The sequence below is a fragment of the Agelaius tricolor genome, unplaced genomic scaffold (assembly GCF_023055355.1).
Source record: "Agelaius tricolor isolate 1412-34295 unplaced genomic scaffold, bAgeTri1.0.p SCAF_102, whole genome shotgun sequence".
NCBI lineage: Eukaryota > Metazoa > Chordata > Aves > Passeriformes > Icteridae > Agelaius > Agelaius tricolor.
The window spans coordinates 92,282-116,455 of NW_027269362.1; the positions used below are offsets into that span (position 1 = coordinate 92,282).

A 24,174-nucleotide genomic window follows, 5' to 3' on the forward strand; every position below is an offset into this window, starting at 1 on the left:
GGTCTCTGCAGGGTCCCTGTGGGGTCCCTGTGGGGTCCCTGTGGGGTCTCCCGGCTCTGATGGATTCCCGCACTTGTCTCTCATTACCCATAGGGTTTCTATGGGGTCTCTATAGGGCAGGGGTCTCTCTATAGGGCCGGGGGTCTCTGTGGGGCCCGGGGGTCTCTGCGGGGTCCCTGTGGGGTCTCTGTGGGGTCTCTGTGGGGTCTCCCGGCTCTGATGGATTCCCGCACTTGTCTCTCAGTCCCCACAGGGTCTCTATAGGGCAGGGGTCTCTCTATAGGGCCGGGGGTCTCTCTCTGAATCCCGGGGGTCTCTCTGTAGGGCCGGGGGTCTCTGTGGGGCCCGGGGGTCTCTGTAGGGTCCCTGTGGGGTCTCTGTGGGGTCTCTGTGGGGTCTCCCGGCTCTGATGGATTCCCGCACTTGTCTCTTAATCTCCGGCGCGATCGATTCGCTATTTCCCTTTGTTGCCAGAAACTTCGATCGGGGCCGGCAGCGGCGGGAGGGGAGGGGGCGGCACGGGGGGGGGGGGGGGGCCGGGGGGGACACGCGGGGACGTGGGGAGGGGTCGCGGGTGGGAGGGAGGGGGGGGACGCGCGGGAAAAGTTGGGAACTCACCGCGGGGCGGCCCCGCATCGGCGCGGAGAGAGGGTCTGGGGTCTCCGAGAGAGGGTCTGGGGTCTCCGAGAGAGGGCCGGGGTCTCCGAGAGAGGGTCGGGGTCCCGGAGAGAGTCGGGGGTCCCGGAGAGGGTCGGGGGTCCCGGAGAGGATCGGGGGTCTCGGAGGGTCGGGGGTCTCGGAGGGTCGGGGGTCCCCTCACGGAGGGTCGGGGGGTCGCGGTCCGGGCGGGGCGGGGGTCGCAGAGCCTCCCCTAAAGCCCCTCGGAGGAGGCGCGAGGCATCCGCAGAGGAAGGTGGGGGAAATTGGGGAGGGGGCAGAGGGGAATTGGGGAGGGGGGAGAGGGGGAGAAATTGGGTCTGGGGGAGAGGGAGAAGGAGGAATTGGGGAGGGGGGAGAGGGATTGAGGGTCTGGGGGAGAGGGAGAAATTGGGGGTCTGGGGTCGGTGGGATCGGGATCGGGGGGAGCGGGGATGGAGGGAGAGGGAAGAAGCGGGGATGGAGGGATCGGGATCGAGGGGATCGGGGGGAGAGGGAGAAATTGGGGGTCTGGGGTCGGTGGGATCGGGATCGGAGGGACACGGAAGGAGCGGGAAGGGTCTGGGGGCGAGGGATGGAGCGAGCGGGGCTGGAAGGAGGGGAAGAGCCGGGGGTCGGCAGGAGCGGGGTCGGGGGGAACCGGGATCGGAGCGAGCGCGGGGACGGAGCCGGGAATGCGGGGATGGAGCCGGGGAATGCGGGGACGGAGCCGGGAATGCGGGGATGGAGCCGGGAATGCGGGGATGGAGCCGGGAATGCGGGGATGGACGGAGCCGGGATGGAAGGGACGGGAATGCGGGCACGGAGCCGGGATGGAGGAGCCGGGATCGGGATGGGAATGTGGGAATGCGGGGATGGACGGAGCCGGGACGGAGCGGAGCGGGAGGGAGAGCGGGGCTGCGGAGGAGGGGATGGAACGGGAAGGGAACGGGAGCCCCGGGAATGCGGGGATGGAGCCGGGACGGCGGGGAAGGAGGGAGCGGGGTCGGGAAGGGAAGAGCGGGGCTGCGGAGGGGATGGAGCGACCGGGATCGGGAAGGGAAGGGAAGGGAATGCGGGGATGGACGGAGCGGGAATGAGGGGATGGAGGGACCGGGATCGGGAAGGGAAGAGCCGGGAATGCGGGGATGGACGGAGCGGGGACGGCGGGGATGGAGGGACCGGGATCAGCGGGGATGGAGGGACCGGGATCGGAGGGATCGGAGCGAGGGGGATTGGCGGGGATGGAGGGACCGGGATCGGGAAGGAAGGGAATGCGGGGATGGAGGGACCGGGGTCGGAGGGGATGGAGGGACCAGGACCGGAGGGGATGGAGGGACCGGGATCGGGAAGGGAAGAGCCGGGAATGCGGGGATGGAGGGACCGGGATCAGCGGGGATGGAGGGACCGGGATCGGAGGGGATGGAGGGACCGGGATCAGCGGGGATGGAGGGACCGGGATCGGCGGGGATGGAGGGACCGGGATCGGAGGGGATGGAGGGACCGGGATCAGCGGGGATGGAGGGACCGGGATCGGCGGGATCGGGAAGGGAAGGGAAGCGCCGGGAATGCGGAGATGCCGGGTCTGGGGTCGGCGGGGATGGAGGGGCCGGGAGCGGAGCCGGGGATGCGGGGAAGGAGCGAGCGGGACGGCGGGGACGGAAAACCGGGACAAGGGAGAGGCGCGGGATGGAAAACCGGGATAAAGGACGGAGAACCGGGATAAGGGAGAACCGGGATAAAGGACGGAGAACCGGGATAAGGGACGGAGAACCGGGATAAAGGACGGAGAACCGGGATAAGGGATGGAGAACCGGGATAAGGGATGGAAAACCGGGATAAAGGACGGAGAACCGGGATAAGGGACGGAAAACCGGGATAAGGGATGGAGAACCGGGATGCGGGAGGTGCGGGGATGGAGAAACCGGGATAAAGGAGGAGCGGGGACGGCGGGGATGGAAAACCGGGATAAGGGAAAGGAATAGGGATGGAAAACCGGGATAAAGGAGGGAAATACCGGGATAAGGGAGGGAAAACCGGGATAAGGGAGGGAAATACCGGGATAAGGGAGGGAAAACCGGGATAAGGGAGAGGTGCGGGATGCGGGGAAGGGTCGGCGGGAGGGGCCGGAGGGAGCCGGGATGCGGGAACGGAGGGTCCGGGGTGGGAGAGAAGGAAGAGGAGGAAGAGGAGGAAGAGGAGGAGGAGGAGGAGGAGGAGGAGGAGGAGGAGGAAGAGCGGAGCGGGGCAGGGGAGAGGGAGGAGAGAGGGACGGGGCAGAGGAGGAGGAGGAGGAGGAGGAGGAGGAGGAGGAGGAAGGTGAGGAGGAAGAGGAGGAAGAGGAGGGAGAGAGGAGGAAGGAGGTGAAGGAGGAAGAGGAAGGAGGTGAGGGAGGAAGAGGAGAAGGGGACGAGGAAGGAAAAAGGGAACGGAGGAGGAAGAGGAGAACGGGGAGGAAGGCGGGAAGCGGAGCCGGAGGGAGCGGGGAAGAGGAGGAAGAGGAGGAGGAGGAGGAGGAGGAAGAGGAGCGGGACGAAGGCTCCGGGGCCGCGGGCCGGCGCCGGGGCCGGGCTTTAAGTAGCGGCCGAGCGGGGCCGGCGGATCGATGGATATAATTTTCCTCAAACTCGGAAAATAAAGTTCATCGCTGATCAAATTTGAAACCAGCTGCGGCGGCGCGGCCCGAAATGGGCTTCGATCGGGGGGGGGGCGGCGGGGGGGGGGGACGCGGGGACCCCCCCCCGGCGGGGGGGACACGGGGGGGACACGGGGGGGACACGCCCAAAGTGACCTCGGAGCGGGGGGTCCCGAAAATGCGCGGGGACCCCCCCCAAAAAATGCGGTGAGAGGGGTGAGACCCCCCCCCCGCCCCGAAAAATGTGTCCCAAAATGTCCCCCCTAAAATGAGCCCCAAAATACGTGGAAGCGTCCCCAAAAAATGAGCCCCGAAATGTCCCCAAAACAAGGGTGACCCCCAAAAATGTCCCCCAAAATGTGCCCCCTAAAATGAGCCCCAAAATACGTGGAAGCGTCCCCAAAAAATGAGCCCCGAAATGTCCCCAAAACAGCCGTGACTGCCCCCAAAATGTCCCCCAAAATAGGAGGGATGCCCCCCAAAAATGTCCCTCGAAATGTCCCCAAAATGTTCCCCAAAATGTCCCCAAAATGTCCCCCAAATGTCCCCAAAATGTCCCCAAAACAGCCGTGACTGCCCCCAAAATGTCCCCCGAAATACGAGGGATGCCCCCCAAAAACATCCCTCAAAATGTCCCCCCTAAAATGCCCCCAAAATACGTGGAAACCTCCCCAAAAAATGAGCCCCAAAATACACGTGAGCCCTCCCCAAAATGTGCCCCCCTAAAATGAGCCCCAAAATACGTGGAAACCTCCCCAAAAAATGAGCCCCGAAATGTCCCCAAAACAGCCGTGACTGCCCCCAAAATGTCCCCCAAAATGTCCCCCAAAATGTTCCCCAAAATGTCCCCCAAAATGTCCCCAAAATACTCGTGACCCCCCAAAATGTGCCCCCATTGGAGGGGGGGGGGAATTTGGGGGTTTGGTGGGGATTTGGGGTGGATTTTGGGGGGGATTCGGGGGTTTTGGGGGATTTGGGGGATTCGGGGGGCATTTGGGGGCCATAGGAAATGGAGGGGGTTTTGGGGGGGATTGGGGGGTTTTGGGGGGGATTTTGGGGGATTTGGGGGTTTTGGGGGGGATTTTGGGGAGGATTCGGGGGTTTTGGGTGGATTTGGGGGGGATTTGGGGGCCATAGGAAATGGAGGGGGTTTTGTGGGGGGGCTCGGGGATCCATGGGGGGGTCCGGGGGTGTCCTTGGGGGTCCATGGGGGTCCTGGGGGAGTCCGGGGGTGTCCTTGGGGGTCTGGGGGTGTCCATGGGGGTCCGGGGATCCATGGGGGGTGTCCTTGGGGGTCCATGGGGGGGTCCATGGGGAGGGTCCGGGGGTCCATGGGGGGGGGGTCCGGGGGTCTTGTTGGGGTCCAGAGGGATCCAAGGGGGGGGAGTCCTGGGGGGGGGGGGGGGGTCCGGGGGTGCCTGTGGGGGTCCTTGGGGGAATCTGGGGGTCCATGGGGGGGTCCTGTGGGCGCCGATTTGGGACCGGGGGTGTTTTCATGGTGGGGTTTTTTGGGGGGGTGGGCTTCTCCCGGCGAGCCCATAGGGGCCCATAGGGTTCCATGGGTGGGTCTGGGGGTCCTGGGGGTCCATGGGGGTTCCGGGGGGCGCCGATTTGGGACCGGGGGGTTTTTTGGGGGGGTGGGCTTCTCCCGGCGAGCCCGTGGGGGTCCATGGGGGGATCCGGGGTTCCATGGAGGAATCCGGGGTTCCAAAGGGGAATCTGGGGGGTCCATGGGGGGATCTGGGGTTCCATAGGGGGATCCAGGGTTCCATGGGGGGGATCCGGGGTTCCATGGGGGGGATCCGGGGGTCCTGGGGGTCCATGGGGGTTCCGGGGGGCGCCGATTTGGCACCGGGGGGGTTTTCATGGGGGGTTTTTTGGGGGGGGTGGGCTTCTCCCGGCGAGCCCATGGGGGAATCCGGGGTTCCATGGATGGGTCCGGGGTTCCATGGGGGTCCATGGGGGGATCCGGGGGTTCCGGGGGGCGCCGATTTGGGACCGGGGGGTGTTTTTGGGGGGGTGGGCTTCTCCCGGCGAGCCGCGCGTGTGTTTTCGTATCTGTCTGGCGCGGCGGAATTATGAAAAATTCGCCCATCGACAGCGCGGCTCAGGCTCGATTAGGGCAGATGGGACATGACAGCCCCCGATCAATACGGGCCCGGCCGCCCAAGTGTCAAGTAATGAATCAATTTCGACTAAATTTTCCATTTTTCAGGGGCCGTTCGGCGAGAGAAGAATATCCTCTTTTGTAAAGATATTATTATCGATTGCGGCGGCAATTTGACATCAGGGGTAGTTAATTCCACTCAGAATAAAATTGAAAACACTTGAGAGGGAGAGCGAGGGGAGAGAGGGAGAGAGGGAGAGGAGGGAGAGACAAAGGATGGGGGGAGAGGAGGGAGGGGGAAAAAGGGGCGAAAATGGGGGGGAAAAACGGGGGGAAAAGGGGGAAAAATGGGGTTGGGAGAGGGGGAAAGGGGGAAAGGGGGAAAGGGAAAGGAGGAGGAAAGGGGGAATGGGAAAAAAAAAAGGGGGAATGGGAAAATGAAAAGGGGAAAGGGGAAAAGGGGAAAAAAAAAAGGGCAGAAAATGGGGTTGGGAGAGGGGGAAAGGGGGGAAAGGGAAAGGAGGAGAAAAGGGGGAATGGGAAAATAAAAAGGGGGAAAGGGGAAAAAAAGGGGAATGGGAAAAAAAGGGGGAATGGGAAAATGAAAGGGGGAAAGGGGAAAAGGGGAAAAAAGGAGCAGAAAATGGTGTTGGGAGAGGGGAAAAGGGGGAAAGGGAAAAAAGGGAAAAGGGGAAAAGGGGAAAAAGGGGAAAAGGGGAAAAGGGAAAAAGGGAAAAGGGGGGAAAGGGGAAAAGGAGGAAAAGGGAAAAGGGAAAAGGGAAAAGGGGAAAAGGGAAAAGAGAAAAGGGAAAAGGGGAAAAGGGAATAAAGGGAAAAGGAAAAAAGGAAAAAGGGAAAAAGGAGAAAAGGGGAAAAAGGGAAAAAGGGGAAAAGGGAATAAAGGGAAAAAGGGAAAAGGGGAAAAGGGAAAAGGGAAAAAGGGAAAAGGGGAATAAAGGGAAAAGGGAATAAAGGGAAAAGGGAAAAAGGGAAAAAGGGAAAAAGGGAAAAAGGGGAAAAGGGAAAAGGGAAAAAAGGGAAAAGGGAAAAGGGGAAAGGGGAAAAGGGGAAAAAGGGGAAAAGGGAAAAGGGAAAAGGGAATAAAGGAGAAAAGGGGAAAAAGGGAAAAGGGAAAAAGGGAATAAAGGGAAAAGGGAAAAGGGGAAAAAGGGAAAAGGGAAAAAACGGAAAAAGGGAAAAGGGGAAAAGAGAAAAGGGAAAAGGGGAAAAAAGGGGGGAATTCCTGAAATCCCTGAATCCCCCGTGCCACATTCCTGAATCCTCCATTCCCGAATCCCCCATCCCAAATCCCCCATCCCACACCATCCCGCTTCCCTCAGCATCCCAAACACCGAATCCCAAATCCCCCAAAATCGCCTGCGCTGCAGGGCTGGGGTTTTGGGATTTTGGGATTTGGGTTGTTGGGATTTTGGGGTGCTGGGATTTGGGATTTTGGGATGTTGGGATTTTGGGGTGCTGGGATTTGGGATTTTGGGGTGCTGGGATTTTGGGGTGCTGGGATTTTGGGATTTGGGTTGTTGGGATTTTGGGGTGCTGGGATTTTGGGATTTGGGTTGTTGGGATTTCGGGATGTTGGATTTTGGGATTTTGGGATTTGGGTTGTTGGGATTTTGGGGTGCTGGGATTTTGGGATTTGGGTTGTTGGGATTTCGGGATGTTGGATTTTGGGGTGCTGGGATTTTGGATGTCGGGCTCTGGAATGTCGGAGTTTTGGGGTTTGGGATATCGGGATTTTGGGGTCTGGAATCTCGGGATTTTGGGGTCTGGAATGTCGCAGTTTTGGGTTTGGGATGTCGGAGTTTTGGGTTCGGAACCTCGCGGTTTTGGGCTCCGGGTCCTCCGTGATTTGGGACCCCACCTTCCTGGGCTGCTGCCATCCCCGGGTCTGGGGTTCGGGGTTTGGGATTTGGGGTTCGGGGTTTGGGATTTGGGGTTCGGGATTTGGGATTTGGGGTTCGGGGTTTGGGATTTGGGATTTGGGGTTTCGGTTTGGGGATTGGGGATTGGGGATTCAGGTTCAGGGTTTGGGATTGGGGATTCGGGGACTTGGGATTCGAGATTGGGGATCTGGGATTCGGGATCTGGAATTTGGGGTTTGAGATTCGGGATTGGGGATTGGGCATTCAGGATTCGGGATTCAGCATTTGGGATTGGGGATTCGGGGTTTGAGATTCGGGACTTGGGATTCGAGACTGGGGATTCGGGATTGGACATTCGGGATTCGGGATTCGGCATTTGGGGATTGGGAATTCAGCATTCGGGATTCAGCATTTGGGATTGGGGATTCGGGGTTTTGGGATTCGGGGTTTGAGATTGGGGACTTGGGATTCGAGACTGGGGATTCGGGATTCGGGATTGGACATTCGGGATTCGGGATTTGGTATTTGGGGATTGGGAATTCGGGGTACGGGACTGGGAATTCGGCATTGGGAATTCAGCATTCGGGGTTTGGGGTTGGGAATTTGGCATTTGGGGATTTGGGATTCGGGATTCGGGATTGGACATTCGGGATTTGGGATTTGGGGATTGGGAATTCAGGGTTCGGCGTTGGGAATTCGGCATTTAGGATTGGGGATTGGGGATTCGGGGTTTGGGATTTGGGGTTCGGGGTTTGAGATTGGGGATTTGGGATTCGAGATTGGGGATTCGGGATTTGGGATTTGGGATTGGGAATTCAGCATTCGGGATTCAGCATTTGGGGATTGGGAATTCGGCGTTCGGGATTCAGCATTTGGGATTGGGGATTGGGGATTCGGGGTTTGAGATTCGGGACTTGGGATTCAAGATTGGGGATTTGGGATTCGGAATTCAGCATTCGGGATTGGGAATTCAGCATTCGGGATTGGGAATTCGGGATTGGACATTCAGGATTCGGGATTGGGCATTTGGGGATTGGGAATTCGGGGTTCGGGGTTGGGAATTCGGCATTTTGGGATTGGGAATTCGGCACCCCCAGTCTCCACCGCACCTCGGGGGTTCCCTTTGGGCTGGGTTGGGGTCTCTCCCCTCTCTCTCTCTCCCCTCCGTGTCCTTGTCCCCCCCTTTCCCCCCTTTCCCCCCGGTTCCCCCCGGTCCCCCCCGGTCCCCCCTTTCCCCCCGGTCCCCCCCGGTGCCCGCGCCGCTCCCGCCGGTGCCGCCGCCGTTGTTTAATGTTCCAATTTGGAGGAAGCCAAACATTCAATCAGGCGGATTAAGCGCTTAATGCCGCCCATCGCTCACTGTCGCCGCCGCTGTCGCCGCCGCCGCCGCCGCCGCCGCCGCGGGGACGAGACCCGGGACCACCGAGGGGTCCCCGGGAAGCGGGGAGGGGGCGCACGGAGGGGAAAGGGCGGGAAAAAAGGGACCCCAGGGCGGGAAAAAAGGGAGCCCAGGGCGGGAAAAAGGGACCCAAAGGTGGGAAAAAGGGACCCTAAGGTGGGCGAAAGGGACCCCAGGGTGGGCAAGAGGGACCCAAAGGTGGGAAAAAGGGACCCCAGGGCGGGAAAAAGGGACCCAAAGGTGGGAAAAAGGGACCCTGGGGCGGGAAAAAGGGACCCCAAGGCGGGTGAAAGGGACCCCAGGGTGGGTGAAAGGGACCCCAGGGCGGGAAAAAGGGACCCCAGGGCGGGAAAAAGGGAGCCCAGGGTGGGCAAGAGGGACCCCAGGGTGGGCGAAAGGGACCCCAGGGTGGGCAAAAGGGACCCAGGGCGGGAAAAAGGGACCCAGGGTGGGAAAAAGGGACCCCAGGGTGTCCCCCTGGGGGACACCTCAGGGCCTTGGCACCCATGGGACACTGTGGGGACACTGTGGGGACGATGTGGGACAGGGACAGGACACCAGGACAGGGGGACATGGGGACAGAGGGACAAGGACAGGGGGACAGGACAGACACCAGGACAGGGGGACAAGGACAGGGGGACAAGGACAGGGGGACAAGGGGACAAGGACAAGACACAGGACGGACACCAGGACACGGGGACAGGGGGACAGAAGGACAGAAGGACACGGGGACAGACACCAGGACAGACACCAGGACATGGGGACACGGGGACAAGGACATGGGGACAGAGGGACAGGGGGACAGGACAGACACCAGGACATGGGGACGCCGGTGCTGGGGACCAGGGGAATTTCGGGGGCGGGGGGATTAATTAATAAATAAATTAATTAATTAATTATTAATTCTTTAATCAACAGCCGAGTCCCTGCCCACGCCCCCTCCTGGGGGAGCCCGGCAAGGGGGGGCGGGGGGCTCTGAGCGGGTTCCTGGGGCTGGTTCCGGTTCCGGTCCCGGTTCCGGTTCCGGTCCCGGTTCCGGTCCCGGTTCCTGTTCCCATTTACAGTCCTGGTCCCGGTTCTGGTCCCGTTCCCGGTTCCTGGTCTTGGTGCCGATCTCTGGGGGGAATGTCCTGGTTCTGGTCCCGGTTCTGTCCCGGTTCTGTCCCGGTTCTGTCCCGGTTCTGGTCCCGGTCCGGTTCTGTCCCGGGTTAACAGCCCCGTTCCAATGATCAATATTCCATTTCGGGGCTGATTCGGTTCTGTCCCGTTCCCGGTTCTATCCCGGTTCTGTCCCGGTCCTGTCCCAGTTTAACCATGTGTCCAATGATCAATATTCCATTTCGGTGCTAATTCGGTCCCGTTCTCGGTCCCGGTTCGGTTCTGTCCCGGTTCTGTCCCGGGTTAACAGCCCCGTTCCAGTGATCAATATTCCATTTCGGTTCTGTCCCGGTTCTGTCCCGGTTCTGTCCCGGTTTAACCCTGTGTTTCAATGATCAATATTCCATTTCGGTCCCGGTTCGGTTCTATCCCGGTTCTGTCCCGGTTTAACCGTGTATTCAATGATCAATATTCCATTTCGGTGCTGATTCGGTCCCATTCCCGGTTCTGTCCCGGTTCTGTCCCGGTTTAACCCTGTGTTTCAATGATCAATATTCCATTTCGGTCCCGGTTCGGTTCTATCCCGGTTCTGTCCCGGTTTAACAGTCCATTCCAGTGATCAATATTCCATTTCGGTCCCGTTCCCGGTTCTGTCCCGGTTCTGTCCCGGTTCTATCCCGGTTTAACCCTGTGTTTCAATGATCAATATTCCATTTCGGTGCTAATTCGGTTCTGTCCCGGTCCCGTTCCCGGTTCTATCCCGGTTCTATCCCGGGTTAACAGTCCATTCCAGTGATCAATATTCCATTTCGGTGCTAATTCGGTCCCGTTCCCGGTTCTATCCCGGTTCTGTCCCGGTTCTATCCCGGGTTAACAGTCCATTCCAATGATCAATATTCCATTTCGGTGCTGATTCGGTTCTGTCCCGGTTCTGTCCCGGTTCTGTCCCGGTTCTATCCCGGGTTAACAGTCCATTCCAGTGATCAATATTCCATTTCGGTGCTAATTCGGTCCCGTTCTCGGTCCCGGTTCGGTTCTATCCCGGTTCTATCCCGGGTTAACAGTCCATTCCAGTGATCAATATTCCATTTCGGTGCTAATTCGGTCCCGTCCCGGTTCTGTCCCGGTTCTATCCCGGTTCTATCCCGGGTTAACAGTCCATTCCAGTGATCAATATTCCATTTCGGTGCTAATTCGGTCCCGTTCCCGGTTCTGTCCCGGTTCTATCCCGGTTCTATCCCGGTTTAACCATGTATTCAATGATCAATATTCCATTTCGGTGCTAATTCGGTCCCGTTCCCGGTTCTATCCCGGTTCTGTCCCGGTTCTATCCCGGGTTAACAGTCCATTCCAGTGATCAATATTCCATTTCGGTGCTAATTCGGTCCCGTCCCGGTTCTATCCCGGTTCTGTCCCGGTTCTATAACAGTCCATTCCAGTGATCAATATTCCATTTCGGTGCTAATTCGCCGCCGCCGGAGCTGTCAGCGGGTGATGGATGGGGGGCGGCGGGGGCGGGGGGGGGGGAAATGGGGCTGGGGGCAACGGGGGGGGGGGGAATTGGGGCTGGGGGGGGATTTGGGGGGGGTCCTGGGGGGGGGTTTGGGGGGGTCCTGGGGGGGTTTTGGGGAGGGTTTGGGGGTCCTGAGGGGGTTTTGGGGCTGTCTGGGGGGGGGCATTGGGGGCTCTGGGGGGGTTTTGGGGGGATTTTTGGGGGAATTTTGGGGCGATTTTGGGGGGGTTTGGGGGTCCTGGGGGGGATTTTGCGGGGTCCTGAGGGGGTTTTGGGGAGGGTTTGGGGGGGAGTTTTTGGGGGTCCTGGGGGGGATTTTGGGGGCATTTTGGGGGTGCCACGGGGGATTTGGGGGATGGGGAAGGGGAAACCCCCAGGGACCCCCCCAAAAACCCCCCAGGGACGCCCCAAATGGGGAACGGGACCCCCGGAATCATCCCGGAGACCCCCAAATTGGGGCAGGGACCCCCGAAATCAACCCCGGAACCCCCAAAATCAACCCCGGGACCCCCGAAATCAACCCCGGGACCCCCAAATTGGGGCAGGGACCCCCGAAATCAACCCCGGGACCCCCAGACCAACCCCAAATTGGGGCAGGGACCCCCAAAATCAACCCCGGGACCCCCAAAATCAACCCCGGGACCCCCAAATCAGGCTCAGAGACCCCTGAATTGGGGCAGAGACCCCCAAAACCAAACGCAGGACCCCCAAATCCGGCTCAGGGACCCCCAAACCAACCCCAAGATGGGTCCAGGACCCCCAAAATCAAACCCAGGACCCCCAAATCCGGCTCGGGGACCCCCAAACCAACCCCAAAATGGGTCCAAGACCCCCAAAATCAACCCCGGGACCCCCAAATCAGGGTTGGGGCCCCCTAAATTGGGTCAGAGACCCCCAAAACCAAACCCAGGACCCCCAAACCAACCCCAAAATGGGTCAGGGACCCCCAAAATCAACACCAGGACCCCCAAATCAGGGTTGGGGCCCCCTGAATTGGGTCAGAGACCCCCAAAATCAACACCGGGACCCCCAAAATCAACACCGGGACCCCCAAAATCAACACTGGGACCCCCAAATCCGGCTCAGGGACCCCCAAACCAACCCCAAAATGTGTCCAGGACCCCCAAAATCAACACCGGGACCCCCAAACCAACCCCAAGATGTGTCCAGGACCCCCAAAATCAACCCCGGCACCCCCAAATCAGGGTTGGAGCCCCCTGAATTGGGTCAGAGACCCCCAAAACCAAACCCAGGACCTCCAAACCAACCCCAAAATGGATCAGGGACCCCCAAAATCAACACTGGGACCCCCAAATCCGGCTCAGAGACCGCCAAACCGACCCCAAAATGTGTCCAGGACCCCCAAAATCAACCCCGGGACCCCCAAATCCGGCTCAGGGACCCCCAGACCGACCCCAAAATGGATCAGGGACCCCCAAAACCAACCCCGGGACCCCCAAATCAGGGTTGGAGCCCCCTAAATTGGGTCAGAGACCCCCAAAACCAAACCCAGGACCCCCAAACCAACCCCAAAATGCATCATGGACCCCCAAAATCAAACCCAGGACCCCCAAATCCGGCTCAGGGACCCCCAAACCAACCCCAAAATGTGTCCAGGACCCCCAAAATCAACACCGGGACCCCCAAATCAGGGTTGGAGCCCCCTAAATTGGGTCAGAGACCCCCAAAACCAAACCCAGGACCCCCAAACCAACCCCAAAATGGGTCAGGGACCCCCAAAATCAACCCCAGGACCCCCCAAAACCAAACCCAGGACCCCCAAACCAACCCCAAAATGGGTCCAGGACCCCCAAAATCAACACCGGGACCCCCAGACCGGCCCCAGAGACCCCAGACCCAACCCGAGCCCCCCCCCAGATCCATTCCCGCCCCCCCCCCCCCCCATGATGGATGGCGGCGGCGGCGCCGCGCGTTAATTAACACTTGAGTTAATTAGTTCGGGCCCATTTGCGAGCGAAATGTTTGGATTTTGGGGAGGGGGGCGGGGGCCTGGGGGGGGCCGTGAATTTGCATTCGGGTGATGGATGGGGAGGGGGGGGAGGGGGCGGGGAATTCGGGGAGGGGGCGCGGAGGGCGCGCGCTGGTGCCGCCCCCTGGCGGCCGAGGGGGGCGCTGCAGCCCCCGCGCCCGAAAATGACAAAAAACCCCCAAAAAAACCCAAAAAAAACCCCAAAAAAACCCCCCAAAAAACCCCGAAATCCCAAATTTTAAACCCTCGAAACCCCTCAGGTCGCCCTCGGCGCGCCCAAAATCCCCAAAATTCCGCCCAAAATCCTCCGTCTGCCTTTTTATTCTTAAAAAAAATTTCCTTTTTTCCCCCTAAAAACGTGGTAATTTTAACCTCGAATTTTAAACTCTGTCACCCCCAAAAATCCCCAAAAATCCCCAAAATTCCCTTTAATCCACCCAAAATCCTCCGTTTTCTTTTTATTCTTAAAAAAAATTTTCCTTATTTTTCCCCCAAAAACGTGATAATTTTAACTCGAATTTTAAACTCTATCCCCCCCAAAATCCCCAAAATCCCCAAAATTCCGCCCAAAATCCTCCCTTTGCCTTTTTATTCTTAAAAAAAATTCTCTTTTTTTTCCCCCTAAAAACGTGATAATTTTAACCTCGAATTTTAAACTCTATCACCCCCAAAAATCCCCAGAATTCCCCCAAATTCCTGTAATTCCCGTTAATCCACCCAAAATCCTCCGTCTGCCTTTTTATTCTTAAAAAAAATTCCCTTTTTTTCCCCCTAAAAACGTGATAATTTTAACCTCGAATTTTAAACTCTATCACCCCCAAAATTCCCCAAAATCCCCTTTAATCCGCCCAAAATCCTCTCTTTGCCTTTTTATTCTTAAAAAAAAATTCCTTTTTTCCCCAATAAAAGATTATTTTACCTCAAATATTAAACTTTACCCCCCAAAACCCCAAAATTCCCTTTTGTCCACCCAAAATCCTCATTTTTCCCCAAACCAAGCCTTTTTTTTTCTTTAAAAATTCATTTTTTCCCCCCCCAAATGATAATTTATCCTCAAATTTCATCCTTATTTTCACTCGCAATCCCGTCTTTTCCTCCAAAATCGCCTGATTTTCCCAAAAATGACATTTTTCCTCCCGGAACGGCCCATTTTTTCCCAAAATAGCCCTTTTTAGCCCCAAAATACCCTTTCCTTTCCCCAAACCCCTTTTCTCTTTCAAAAACTGCATTTTTTGCCCCCAAAAAATCGCCTTTTTTGCCCCAAAAATCGCCTTTTCTGCCCCAAAATTCCCCTTTTCTTCCCTCCAAAATTCCCATTTTCCTCCCCAAAACTCCACTTCCCCAAAACCCCCCTGATTCCCCCCAAAAATCCCCTTTTCCTCCCCCAAAATTCCCTTTTCCCAAAATTCCCTTTTCCCAAAATTCCCTTTTCCTCCCCCAAAAATCCCGAACTTCCCCTCGAGCCCGCCCACCTCCATATTTGGGCATAACCCCGCCCACAACCGACCCCCGTGTCCATATTAGGCATGGCCACGCCCCAAACCCCGCCCCGTTATGCTACAGCCTGCCCTTAACCACACCCACCTCATTAAAATTCATGATCGCCCTCCCAGCCCCGCCCACAACCCCCATATGAGGTTAAAGCCCCGCCCACAAACCCATATTTGAGATAGCCACGCCCCCGAATCTATATAAGGCCTTGGCTCCGCCCACCTACGTTTTAAGGCGCGCCAAACCCCGCCCCGCGTTACGTCACCGCGCAGCCCCGCCCACCGCTGGCCCCGCCCCCCGCCACGCGTTCCCGCCGTTCCGGCCCCAGGTGAGGGGGGGGGGGGCGCGGTTTCCATGGAAACGGGGGCAGGGGGACCCCTCCCCACCCCCCCCGGGCACCCCAAAATGCCCGGAACGGCCCCAAAAATCCCCGAAATGGCCCCAAAAGCGCCCCGGGAACCGGAAATCCCCGAAATGGCCACAAAATCCCCGAAATTACCCCAAAAATCCCCCCCGGGACCCCGAAATCACCGAAATGGACCCAAAACCACCGGAATTAACCCCAAAAGGGCCCCGGGAACCGCAAATCCCCGAAATGGCCGCAAAATCCCCGAAACGACCCCAAAAATCGCCCCCGGGACCCCGAAATCACCGGAATGGACCCAAAACCACCGGAATTATCCCCAAAAATCCTTCCCGGGACCCTAAAATCGGTGAAATTACCCCAAAAATCCCCCCCGGACCCCGAAATCACCGAAATGGACCCAAAACCACCGGAATTATCCCCAAAAAGCTTCCCGGGACCCTAAAATCCCCGAAATGGCCCCAAAAATCCCCCTGGGACCCAAAATCCCCGAAACGACCCCAAAATCACTGGAATGGACCCAAAACCACCGGAATTAGCCCCAAAAGGGCCCCGGGAAGCGAAAATCCGCGGAATTGCCCCAAAAATCCTTCCGGGGACCCCACAATCCCCGAAATGGACCCAAAACCACCGGAATTATCCCCAAAAATCCTTCCCGGGACCCTAAAATCGGTGAAATAACCCCAAAAATCCCCCCCGGAGCCCGAAATCCCCGAATTTACCCCCAAAAATCCTCTCCGGAACCCCCAAATCCCCGAAATGGACCCGAAATGGCCCCAAAAATCCCTCCCGGGACCCCAAAATGACCGAAATGACCCCAAAAATCCCCCCTGGGAACCGAAAATCCACGAAATGGCACCAAAATCACCGGAATTATCCCCAGAAAGGTTCCCGGGAGCCGAAAATCCACGAAATGGCCCCAAAAATCACCCTGGGTCCCCAAAATCCCCGAAACGGCCCCAAAATCACCGAAATGGCCCCAAAATCACCGAAACGGCCCCAAAATCACCGAAATGATCCCCAAAAATCCCCGAAATGGCCCCAAAATCACCGGAATCGCCCCCAGGACCCCAAAAATCCCCGAATTAACCCCAAAAATTCCTTCTCAGGACCCCAAAATCCCCCAGGTTATCCCAAAAGGGACCCCAAAAAACCCCGGATTTACCCCAAAAGTCCCCCCGGGGTTTGGAAATCACCGAAACAACCCCAAAAATGCCCCCGTTTCCCCAAAATTTCCCAAAATCGCCGATTTTCGCCCCAAATTTCCGCCCAGGTCCCCCCATGGCCGAGGTCGCGCCCCCCCCCCAGGAGCCCCCGGGGACCCCCGAGAGCGACCCCAGGGGGGGGATGGGCAGGTGAGGAGGGGGGGGTTTGGGGAAATTTGGGCGGAAATCGGGAAAAAATTCTGGGGGAAATTTGGGGGAATTTGGGGGGAAATCGGGAAAAATGTTGGGGGAATTTGGGGGGAAATCGGGAAAAATGGGGGAATTTGGGGGGAAATCGGGAAAAAATTCTGGGGGGATTTGGGGGAAATTTGGGGGAAATCGGGAAAAAATATTGGGGAAATTTGGGGGGAAATCGGGAAAAAATATTGGGGAAATTTGGGGGAAATCGGGAAAAAATGGGGAAAAATGCTGGGGGGATTTGGGGGGAAATGGGGAAAAATATTGGGGGAATTTTGGGAGGAAATCGGGAAAAATCTTGGGGGAATTTGGGGGGAAATTGGGAAAAAATGTTGGGAGGATTTGGGGGGAAATTTGGGGGGAAATCGGGAAAAAATTCTGGGGGGATTTGGGGGAATTTGGGGGGGAATCGGGAAAAATCTTGGGGGAATTTGGGGGACATTTGGGGGGAAAATGGGGAAAAATGCTGGGGAAATTTGGGGGAATTTTGGGGGAAATCGGGAAAAATTCTGGGGGGATTTGGGGAAATTTGGGGGGAAATCGGGAAAAAATCTTGGGGGGATTTGGGGGAAATTTGGGGGAAATCGGGAAAAAATTCTGGGGGGAATTTGGGGGGAAATTTGGGGGGAAATCGGGAAAAAATGTTGGGGGGATTTGGGGGGAAATTTTGGGGAGTTTTGAGCGAATTTTGGGTTTTGGGGGTTTTTTGGGGTTCAGGGTGGATTTCGGGGTAAATTTGGGGTGAATTTCGGGGATTTCGGCTTCACTCCCCCCAGGTTTTCCCCGCCCAAGTGGGCGTGGCTGTAGGCGCGGTGGGCGGGGCTTTGGGGGGAATTTGGGGGCATTTTGGGGCAATTTTGGGTTTTGGGGGTTGTTTGGCGTTCAGGGGGGATTTTGGGGTGAATTTCGGGTATTTCGGTGTCTCCCCCCAGCTTTTCCCCGCCGAAGTGGGCGTGGCGGTGGGCGGAGCTTTGGGTGGAATTTGGGGTCATTTGGGGGGAATTTGGGGTTTTGGAGGTTTTTGAGGTTCAGGGTGGATTTCGGGGTAAATTTGGGGTGAATTTCGGGGATTTCGACGTCTCTGCCCCCAGGTTTTCCCCGCCCAAGTGGGCGTGGCGGTGGGCGGGGCTTTTGGGGTGGAATTCGGGATTTTTTTGGGGGGGGAATTTGGGGATTTTCGAGCTTTGGGGCGGATTCTTGGATTCGGGGTAAATTTGGGGTGAATTTCGGAGATTTCGGCGTCTCTCCCCCCAGGTTTTCCCCGCCCAAGTGGGCGTGGCTGTGGCTGGAGGCGCGGTGGGCGGGGCTTTGGTGGAATTTTGGGTTTTGGAGGTTTTTTGGGGTTCAGGGGGGATTTTGGGGTGAATTTTGTGGATTTCGGCGTCTCTCCCCCCAGGTTTTCCCCGCCCAAGTGGGCGTGGCTGTGGCTGGAGGCGCGGTGGGCGGGGCTGCGGCCCTGGGGGGCGTTCCTGGCCCCGCGGCGTTTCGGGGTCCCGCGAGATTTGGGGGAGCTGTGGCGGCGCCTGGCGCACAACGGGCGGCGCTTCCAGAGCAATTACCTGGCGCTGTTCGCGGGGCTCGCCCTGTACAGCCTGTGAGCCAATGCCGGGGAATTTCGGCAATTCTGGGCGGGTTCGGGCAATTCTGGGGAATTTGGGCAATTCGGGGCGGGTTCGGGCAATTCTGGGGAATTTGGGCAATTCCGGGAGGGTTCGGGCAGTTCCGGGGTGTTCGGGCAATTCCGGGGGGGTTCGGGCAATTCCGGGGGGGTTCGGGCAATTCCGTGAGGGTTCGGGCAATTCCGGGAGGGTTCGGGCAGTTCCGGGGTGTTCGGGTAATTCCGGGGGGGTTCGGGCAATTCCGGGCGGGTTTGGGCAATTCTGGGCGGGTTTGGGCAATTCCGGGCGGGTTTGGGCAATTCCGGGCGGGTTCGGGCAGTTCCGGGGTGTTCGGGCAATTCCGGGCGGGTTCGGGCAATTCCGGGGGGGTTCGGGCAGTTCCGGGGGGTTCGGGTAATTCCGGGCGGGTTCGGGCAATTCCGGGGGGTTCGGGCAATTCCGGGGGGGTTCGGGCAATTCCGGCGGGTTCGGGCAGTTCCGGGCGGGTTCGGGTTCCCAGTCCCTCCCAGTGTAAACCAGTGACCCCCCAGTTTATCCCAGTTTATCCCAGTATAAACCAGTGACCCCCCAGTTTATCCCAGTGCCTCCCACTGCCTCCCAGTTTATCCCAGTGCCCTTCCAGTATAAACCAGTAACCCCCCAGTTTATCCCAGTGCCTCCCAGTTTATCCCAGTATCTCCCCAGGCTCTCCTCCCAGTATAAACCAGTCCCTCCCAGTCCCTCCCAGTCCCTCCCAGTCCCTCCCAGTCCATCCCAGTATAACCCAGTCCCTCCCCAGGCTCTCCTCCCAGTATCCCCAGTCCCTCCCAGTCCCTCCCAGTATATCCCAGTATATCCCAGTCCCTCCCAGTATATCCCAGTATATCCCAGTATATCCCAGTCAATCCCAGTTTATCCCCAGGCTCTCCTCCCCCCTGCTCTTGGTCGCTCTCTGCGTTTTCGTCGCCGCCGTCGTCGCCGTCCGGAGCCGGGAGGCGCCGCTGGTGCTGCTGGGTGAGACTGGGAGGGACTGGGAGGGACTGGGAGGGACTGGGAGGGACTGGGATGGGAATGGGGGGAACTGGGAGGGACTGGGATGGAATTGGGGGGGACCAGGAGGAACTGGGGGGGACTGGTCCTTACTGGTTTATATTGGTTTGTATTGGTCCGTGCTGGTCCATACTGGTCCTTACTGGTTTTTAATTTTTTTTTCTGGTTTTTACTGGTCCCTACTGGTCCTTACCGGTTTTTAATGGTTTATACTGGTTTTTCCTGATCCATACTGGTCCATACTGGTCCATACTGATCCACCCTGCTCCTTACCGGTTTTTACCGGTTTTTACTGGTTTTTACTGGTTTTTTCTGCCCCTTACCGGTTTTTAATGGTTTATACTGGTTTATACTGGTCCATACTGGTTTTTCCTGCCCCTTACCGGTTTTTAATGGTTTATACTGGTTTATACTGGTCCATACTGGTTTTTCCTGCCCCTCACCGGTTTTTAATGGTTTATACTGGTTTATACTGGTCCATACTGGTTTTTCCTGCCCCTCACCGGTTTCCCCGCTGTTTTCCCGCCAGGCCGTGAGCTGAGCCCCGCCCACCAGCTGGGCGTGGCCGGGGGGGCGTCGCTGCCGCTGCTGTGGCTGGCGGGGGCGGGGGCGGCCGTGTTCTGGCTGCTGGGTGAGACCCCGACCCAAAACACCCCAAATTCACCCCAAATTCACCCCAAAATGAGCGTCCCGACCCCAAAAACCCCGAAATTCACCCCAAATTCACCCCAAAATGAGCGCCCCGACCCAAAAAACCCCAAATTCACCCCAAAATGAGCGTCCCCGACCCCAAAATCCCCGAGATCCACCCCAAAATGAGCATCCCCACCCCAAAATACCCCAAATCCACCCCAAAATGAGCATCCCCGACCCCAAAAAACCCCAAATTCACCCCAAAATGAGCATCCCCGACCCCAAAATCCCCGAAATTCCCCCAAAATCCCCCCCGAAAAATCCCGATCCCAAAAAACCCCAAATTCACCCCAAAATGAGCATCCCCGACCCCAAAATACCCGAAATTCACCCCAAAATCCACCCCAAAATGAGCGTCCCCAACCCCAAAAACCCCGAAATTCCCCCCAAAACACTGCCCAAAAAAATCCCGATCCCAAAAAACCCCAAATTCCCCCCAAAAAAATAACCCCGACCCCAAAAATCCCCAAAAATTCCCAAAAATTTGGGGGGGGGGTTCCCAATTTTGGGGAGGTTTTTGGGGGGGTTTTGGGGGTTTTTTTTTGGGAGGGGGAGGGTCCCGGTTTTGGGGGGCATTTCAGGGATTTTGGGGTTTTTTTGGGGGGATTTTGGGTTTTTTGAGGGGATTTTGGGTTTTTTGGGGCGATTTGTGGGTTTTGGGTGGGATTTGGGTTTTTTTGGGGGGATTTTGGGTTTTTTTGGGGGTGGATTTCGGGGTTTTTGGGGGGGTCCCAGTTTTGGGGGCTTTTTGTGGGAATTTTGGGATTTTTGGGGGGCATTTTGGGATTTTTGGGAGGATTTTTGGATTTTTGAGGTTTTTTTTGGGGGGGGTCCCGGTTTTGGGGGTTTTTGTGGGAATTTTGGGATTTTGTGGGAATTTGGGGATTTTTGTGGGGATTTTGGAATTTTTGGGATTTTTGTGGGAATTTCTGGATTTTTGGGTTTTTTGGGGGGGTCCCGGTTTCGGGGTCCCCCCTGACCCCCCCTTTCCCCCCCCCAGGAGCCGCCCTGGTGTTTTTGGGGTCCCGGTTTTGGGTGGAATTTTGGGAATTTTGGGATTTTGTGGGAATTTTGGGATTTTTGTGGGAATTTCTGGATTTTTGGGTTTTTGGGGGGGTCCCGGTTTCGGGGTCCCCCCTGACCCCCCCTTTCCCCCCCCCCAGGAGCCGCCCTGGTGTTTTTGGGGTCCCGGTTTTGGGTGGAATTTTGGGAATTTTGGGATTTTGTGGGAATTTTGGGATTTTTGTGGGAATTTTGGGGTTTTTGGGGGGATTTTTGTGGGGATTTCAGGGGTTTTGGGGTTTTTGGGGGGGTCCCGGTTTTGGGGTCCCCCCTGACGCCCCCTTTGCCCCCCCCCAGGAGCCGCCCTGGTGTTTTTGGGGTCCCACGCGGCGCTCAGGGATCTGGACCCGCCCGAGAGCCCCGAGCTGGAGATGGAGCCCGTGTGACCAAAATCCCCTGAAATGAACCCAAAATCACCGCCCCGAAATGGCCTGAAATCCTCTGAAATAAACACAAAATCACCCCGAAATCCCCTGAAATAAAACCAAAATAATCACCCCAGAATCGCCTGAAATAACCCCAAAATCAGCACCTGAAAATCCTCTGAAATAAACCCAAAATCAGCACCCCAAAATCGCCTGAAATCGCCCCAAAATCACCCCGAAATCCCCTGAAATAAACCCAAAATCCTCTGAAATAAACCCAAAATCGCCACCCCAAAACCGCCTGAAATGGCCCCAAAATCACCCCGAAATCCTCTGAAATAAACCCAAAATCAGCACCCCAAAATCGCCTGAAATAAACCCAAAATCACCGCCCCGAAATCGCCCCAAAATCACCCCAAAATCCCCTGAAATAAAACCAAAATCACCACCCCAAAACCGCCTGAAATCGCCCCAAAATCACCCCGAAATCCTCTGAAATAAACCCAAAATCAGCGCCCCAGAATCGCCTGAAATCGCCCCAAAATCACCCCAAAATAATCACCCCAAAATTCTCTCAAATAAACCCAAAATCACCGCCCCGAAATTGCCTGAAATCGCCCCAAAATCACCCCGAAATCCTTTGAAATAAAACCAAAATCAGCGCCCCAAAAATTCTCTGAAATTACCCCAAAATCAGCGCCCCAAAACCGCCTGAAATAAACCCAAAATCAGCGCCCCCGAACCACCTGAAATCGCCCCAAAATCAGCCCGAAATCCTCTGAAATAAACCCAAAATCAGCACCCAAAAATCGCCTGAAATGGCCCCAAAATTATCACCCCAAAATCCCCTGAAATAAAACCAAAATAATCACCCCAGAATCGCCTGAAATAAACCCAAAATCATCACCTGAAAATCCTCTGAAATAAACCCAAAATCGCCTGGAATTGCCCCAAAATTACCACCCCAAAATCCTCTGAAATCGCCCCAAAATTATCACCCCAAAATCCTCTGAAATAAACCCAAAATCACCCCGAAATCCTCTGAAATAAACCCAAAATCACCACCCCAAAATCGCCTGAAATCGCCCCAAAATCACCCCAAAATAATCACCCCAAAATAGCCAAAATCACCCCAAAATCATCCCTAAATGACCCCAAAATAATCACCCCAAAATCACCCCAAAACCCCCTGAAATCACCCCAAAAATCCTCTGAAATAAACCCAAAATCATCACCCCAAAAATTCTCTGAAATTACCCCGAAATAATCACCCCAAAATTCCCCTGAAATCCCCCCAAAATCGGCCCAGAATCCCCTGAAATTACCCCAAAATTATCACCCCAAAATCACCTAAAATAGCCCCAAAATCACCTCAAAATTATCCCGAAATGACCCCAAATCCCCGAATTACCTCAGAATAATCCGAATTTCACCCCAAAATCCCCAAAATTGACCCCAAAATCCCCAAAATTAACCCCAAAATCGACCCAAAATCGCAGGGACCCGAAAATCCCAACCCCTCTGAAAATCGCCCCAAAATCGCCCCAAAATTTCTTCAAAATCCCCCCAGATGACCCCAAAATCTCCCAAATTCACCCCAAAATCTCCCCCCAAAATTCCCCCCGCCCCCTCCCCCTCCTTTGGGGTCCCCCTCCCCCAATTTGGGGGTCCGGGACCCCCCCCAAAACCAAATAAATAAATAAAAATTAAAATAAAATATAAAATAATAAATAAAATAATAAATGAATAAATAAATAAATGCGTCACGTGACCGCAATCTTGTGTGTGATCCCCCCCAAATTTTCCCAAATTTTCCCGGATTTTTATGACCCCGAAATTTCATTTTCCTCCCCCAATTTTTGGAGCTCCTCAAAATCCCAAATTTTTCCCGAATTTCCCCCCGTTTTGCCCCCCAAAAAATTCCCAAATAATCCCCAAAATTCCCGAATTCCAAAATTCCCCCTTTTTGCCCCCAAAAAATTCCCAAATAATTCCCAAAATCCCCGAATTCCCAAAATTTCCCCTTTTTCCCCCCAAAAAAAGCTCCCAAAATCCCCCGTTTTCCCCCCAGAATCCACTCGGGCTCCGATTTCTGCTTTATTTGCTCAATTCCCATTTTTTGTTCTTTTTTTCTTTTTCCTATTTTTTTTCCCCATTTTTTTTTTTTTAATTTTTATTTTTTTATTTTTTATTTTCCCGCGTTGGTGGGAGGGGAGGGGGGGGAAAGAGGGGAGGGGGAAAATTCCGTAATTTTATTTTTATTTTCGTCATTTTTCATCATTTTTCATCATTTTTCATCATTTTCATCATTTATTTTCATTATTTATTTTCATTATTTATTTTCATTATTTATTTTTCATTATTTTCATTTTTCATTATTTTCACTTTTTTTTTCTTCTTCTTCTTTTTTCTTCGTTTTTCTCCCCGCGTTTTTCCCCGTTTTTTTTTCAATATTTTTATTTTTATTTTTAATTTTTTTTTTAAATTTATTTTCTTCACACGACGACACAAAGTGGGGGGGGGGGGGGGGGCGGGGCAGGGGGAGACCCCCCCCCAAAATATCCCCAATTTTGCCCCTCCCCCTCCCCAAAATCCCGATTTTTTTGGGTTGGTTTTTTATTTTTTTTGGGGGGGGGGGGGGTCCGGGAGCTTTTTGGGGACCCCCCCAAAAATTTTTTCTGTTTTTGAGGGAAAAAAGGGAATTTTTGGGGGGCAAAAAAGGGAATTTTTGGGGGGGAAAAAAGGGGAATTTTTGGGGGGGGAAAAAAGGGGAATTTTTGGGAGGGAAAAATGGGATTTTTTTGGGGGGAAAAAAGGGGATTTTGGGGGGGGGGTCTCGTGTTGTTGTTGTGTTTTTTTTGGGGGGGGGGTCCCGTGGTTGGTTTTTTTT

The 24,174-nt window shown here is 55.8% G+C and overlaps 1 protein-coding gene across 4 annotated transcripts; it reads left to right on the forward strand.

Annotated features, from left to right (window-relative positions):
* Positions 1-15,000: 15,000 nt before the first annotated feature.
* On the forward strand, positions 15,001-24,117 carry RABAC1 (Rab acceptor 1). 4 transcript variants are annotated; one of them, XM_071419261.1, is made up of 7 exons: positions 15,001-15,077; positions 16,387-16,468; positions 17,913-18,110; positions 19,037-19,128; positions 19,694-19,795; positions 21,217-21,325; positions 21,438-24,117. In XM_071419261.1, exons 2-6 carry the CDS (start codon positions 16,395-16,397, stop codon positions 21,303-21,305), a joined length of 555 nt encoding a protein of 184 aa, XP_071275362.1. In that variant the 5' UTR covers positions 15,001-15,077; positions 16,387-16,394; the 3' UTR covers positions 21,306-21,325; positions 21,438-24,117. The 4 variants fall into 4 exon arrangements, 2 of the variants coding, with proteins under 2 accessions (XP_071275362.1, XP_071275363.1); XM_071419262.1 differs by having other exon boundaries at positions 21,217-21,315; positions 22,031-24,117; XR_011677448.1 differs by having other exon boundaries at positions 15,002-15,077; positions 21,217-21,360.
* Positions 24,118-24,174: the final 57 nt, after the last annotated feature.

Bases quoted from the DNA above. Each gene is read 5' to 3' on its own strand.
- RABAC1 (XM_071419261.1), top strand. From the start codon at position 16,395: ATGGCCGAGGTCGCGCCCCCCCCCCAGGAGCCCCCGGGGACCCCCGAG. The intron at 19,129-19,693 runs GTGAGACTGGGA...TTTTCCCGCCAG, and splicing joins GGCGCCGCTGGTGCTGCTGG to GCCGTGAGCTGAGCCCCGCC. The intron at 19,796-21,216 runs GTGAGACCCCGA...GCCCCCCCCCAG, and splicing joins GGCCGTGTTCTGGCTGCTGG to GAGCCGCCCTGGTGTTTTTG.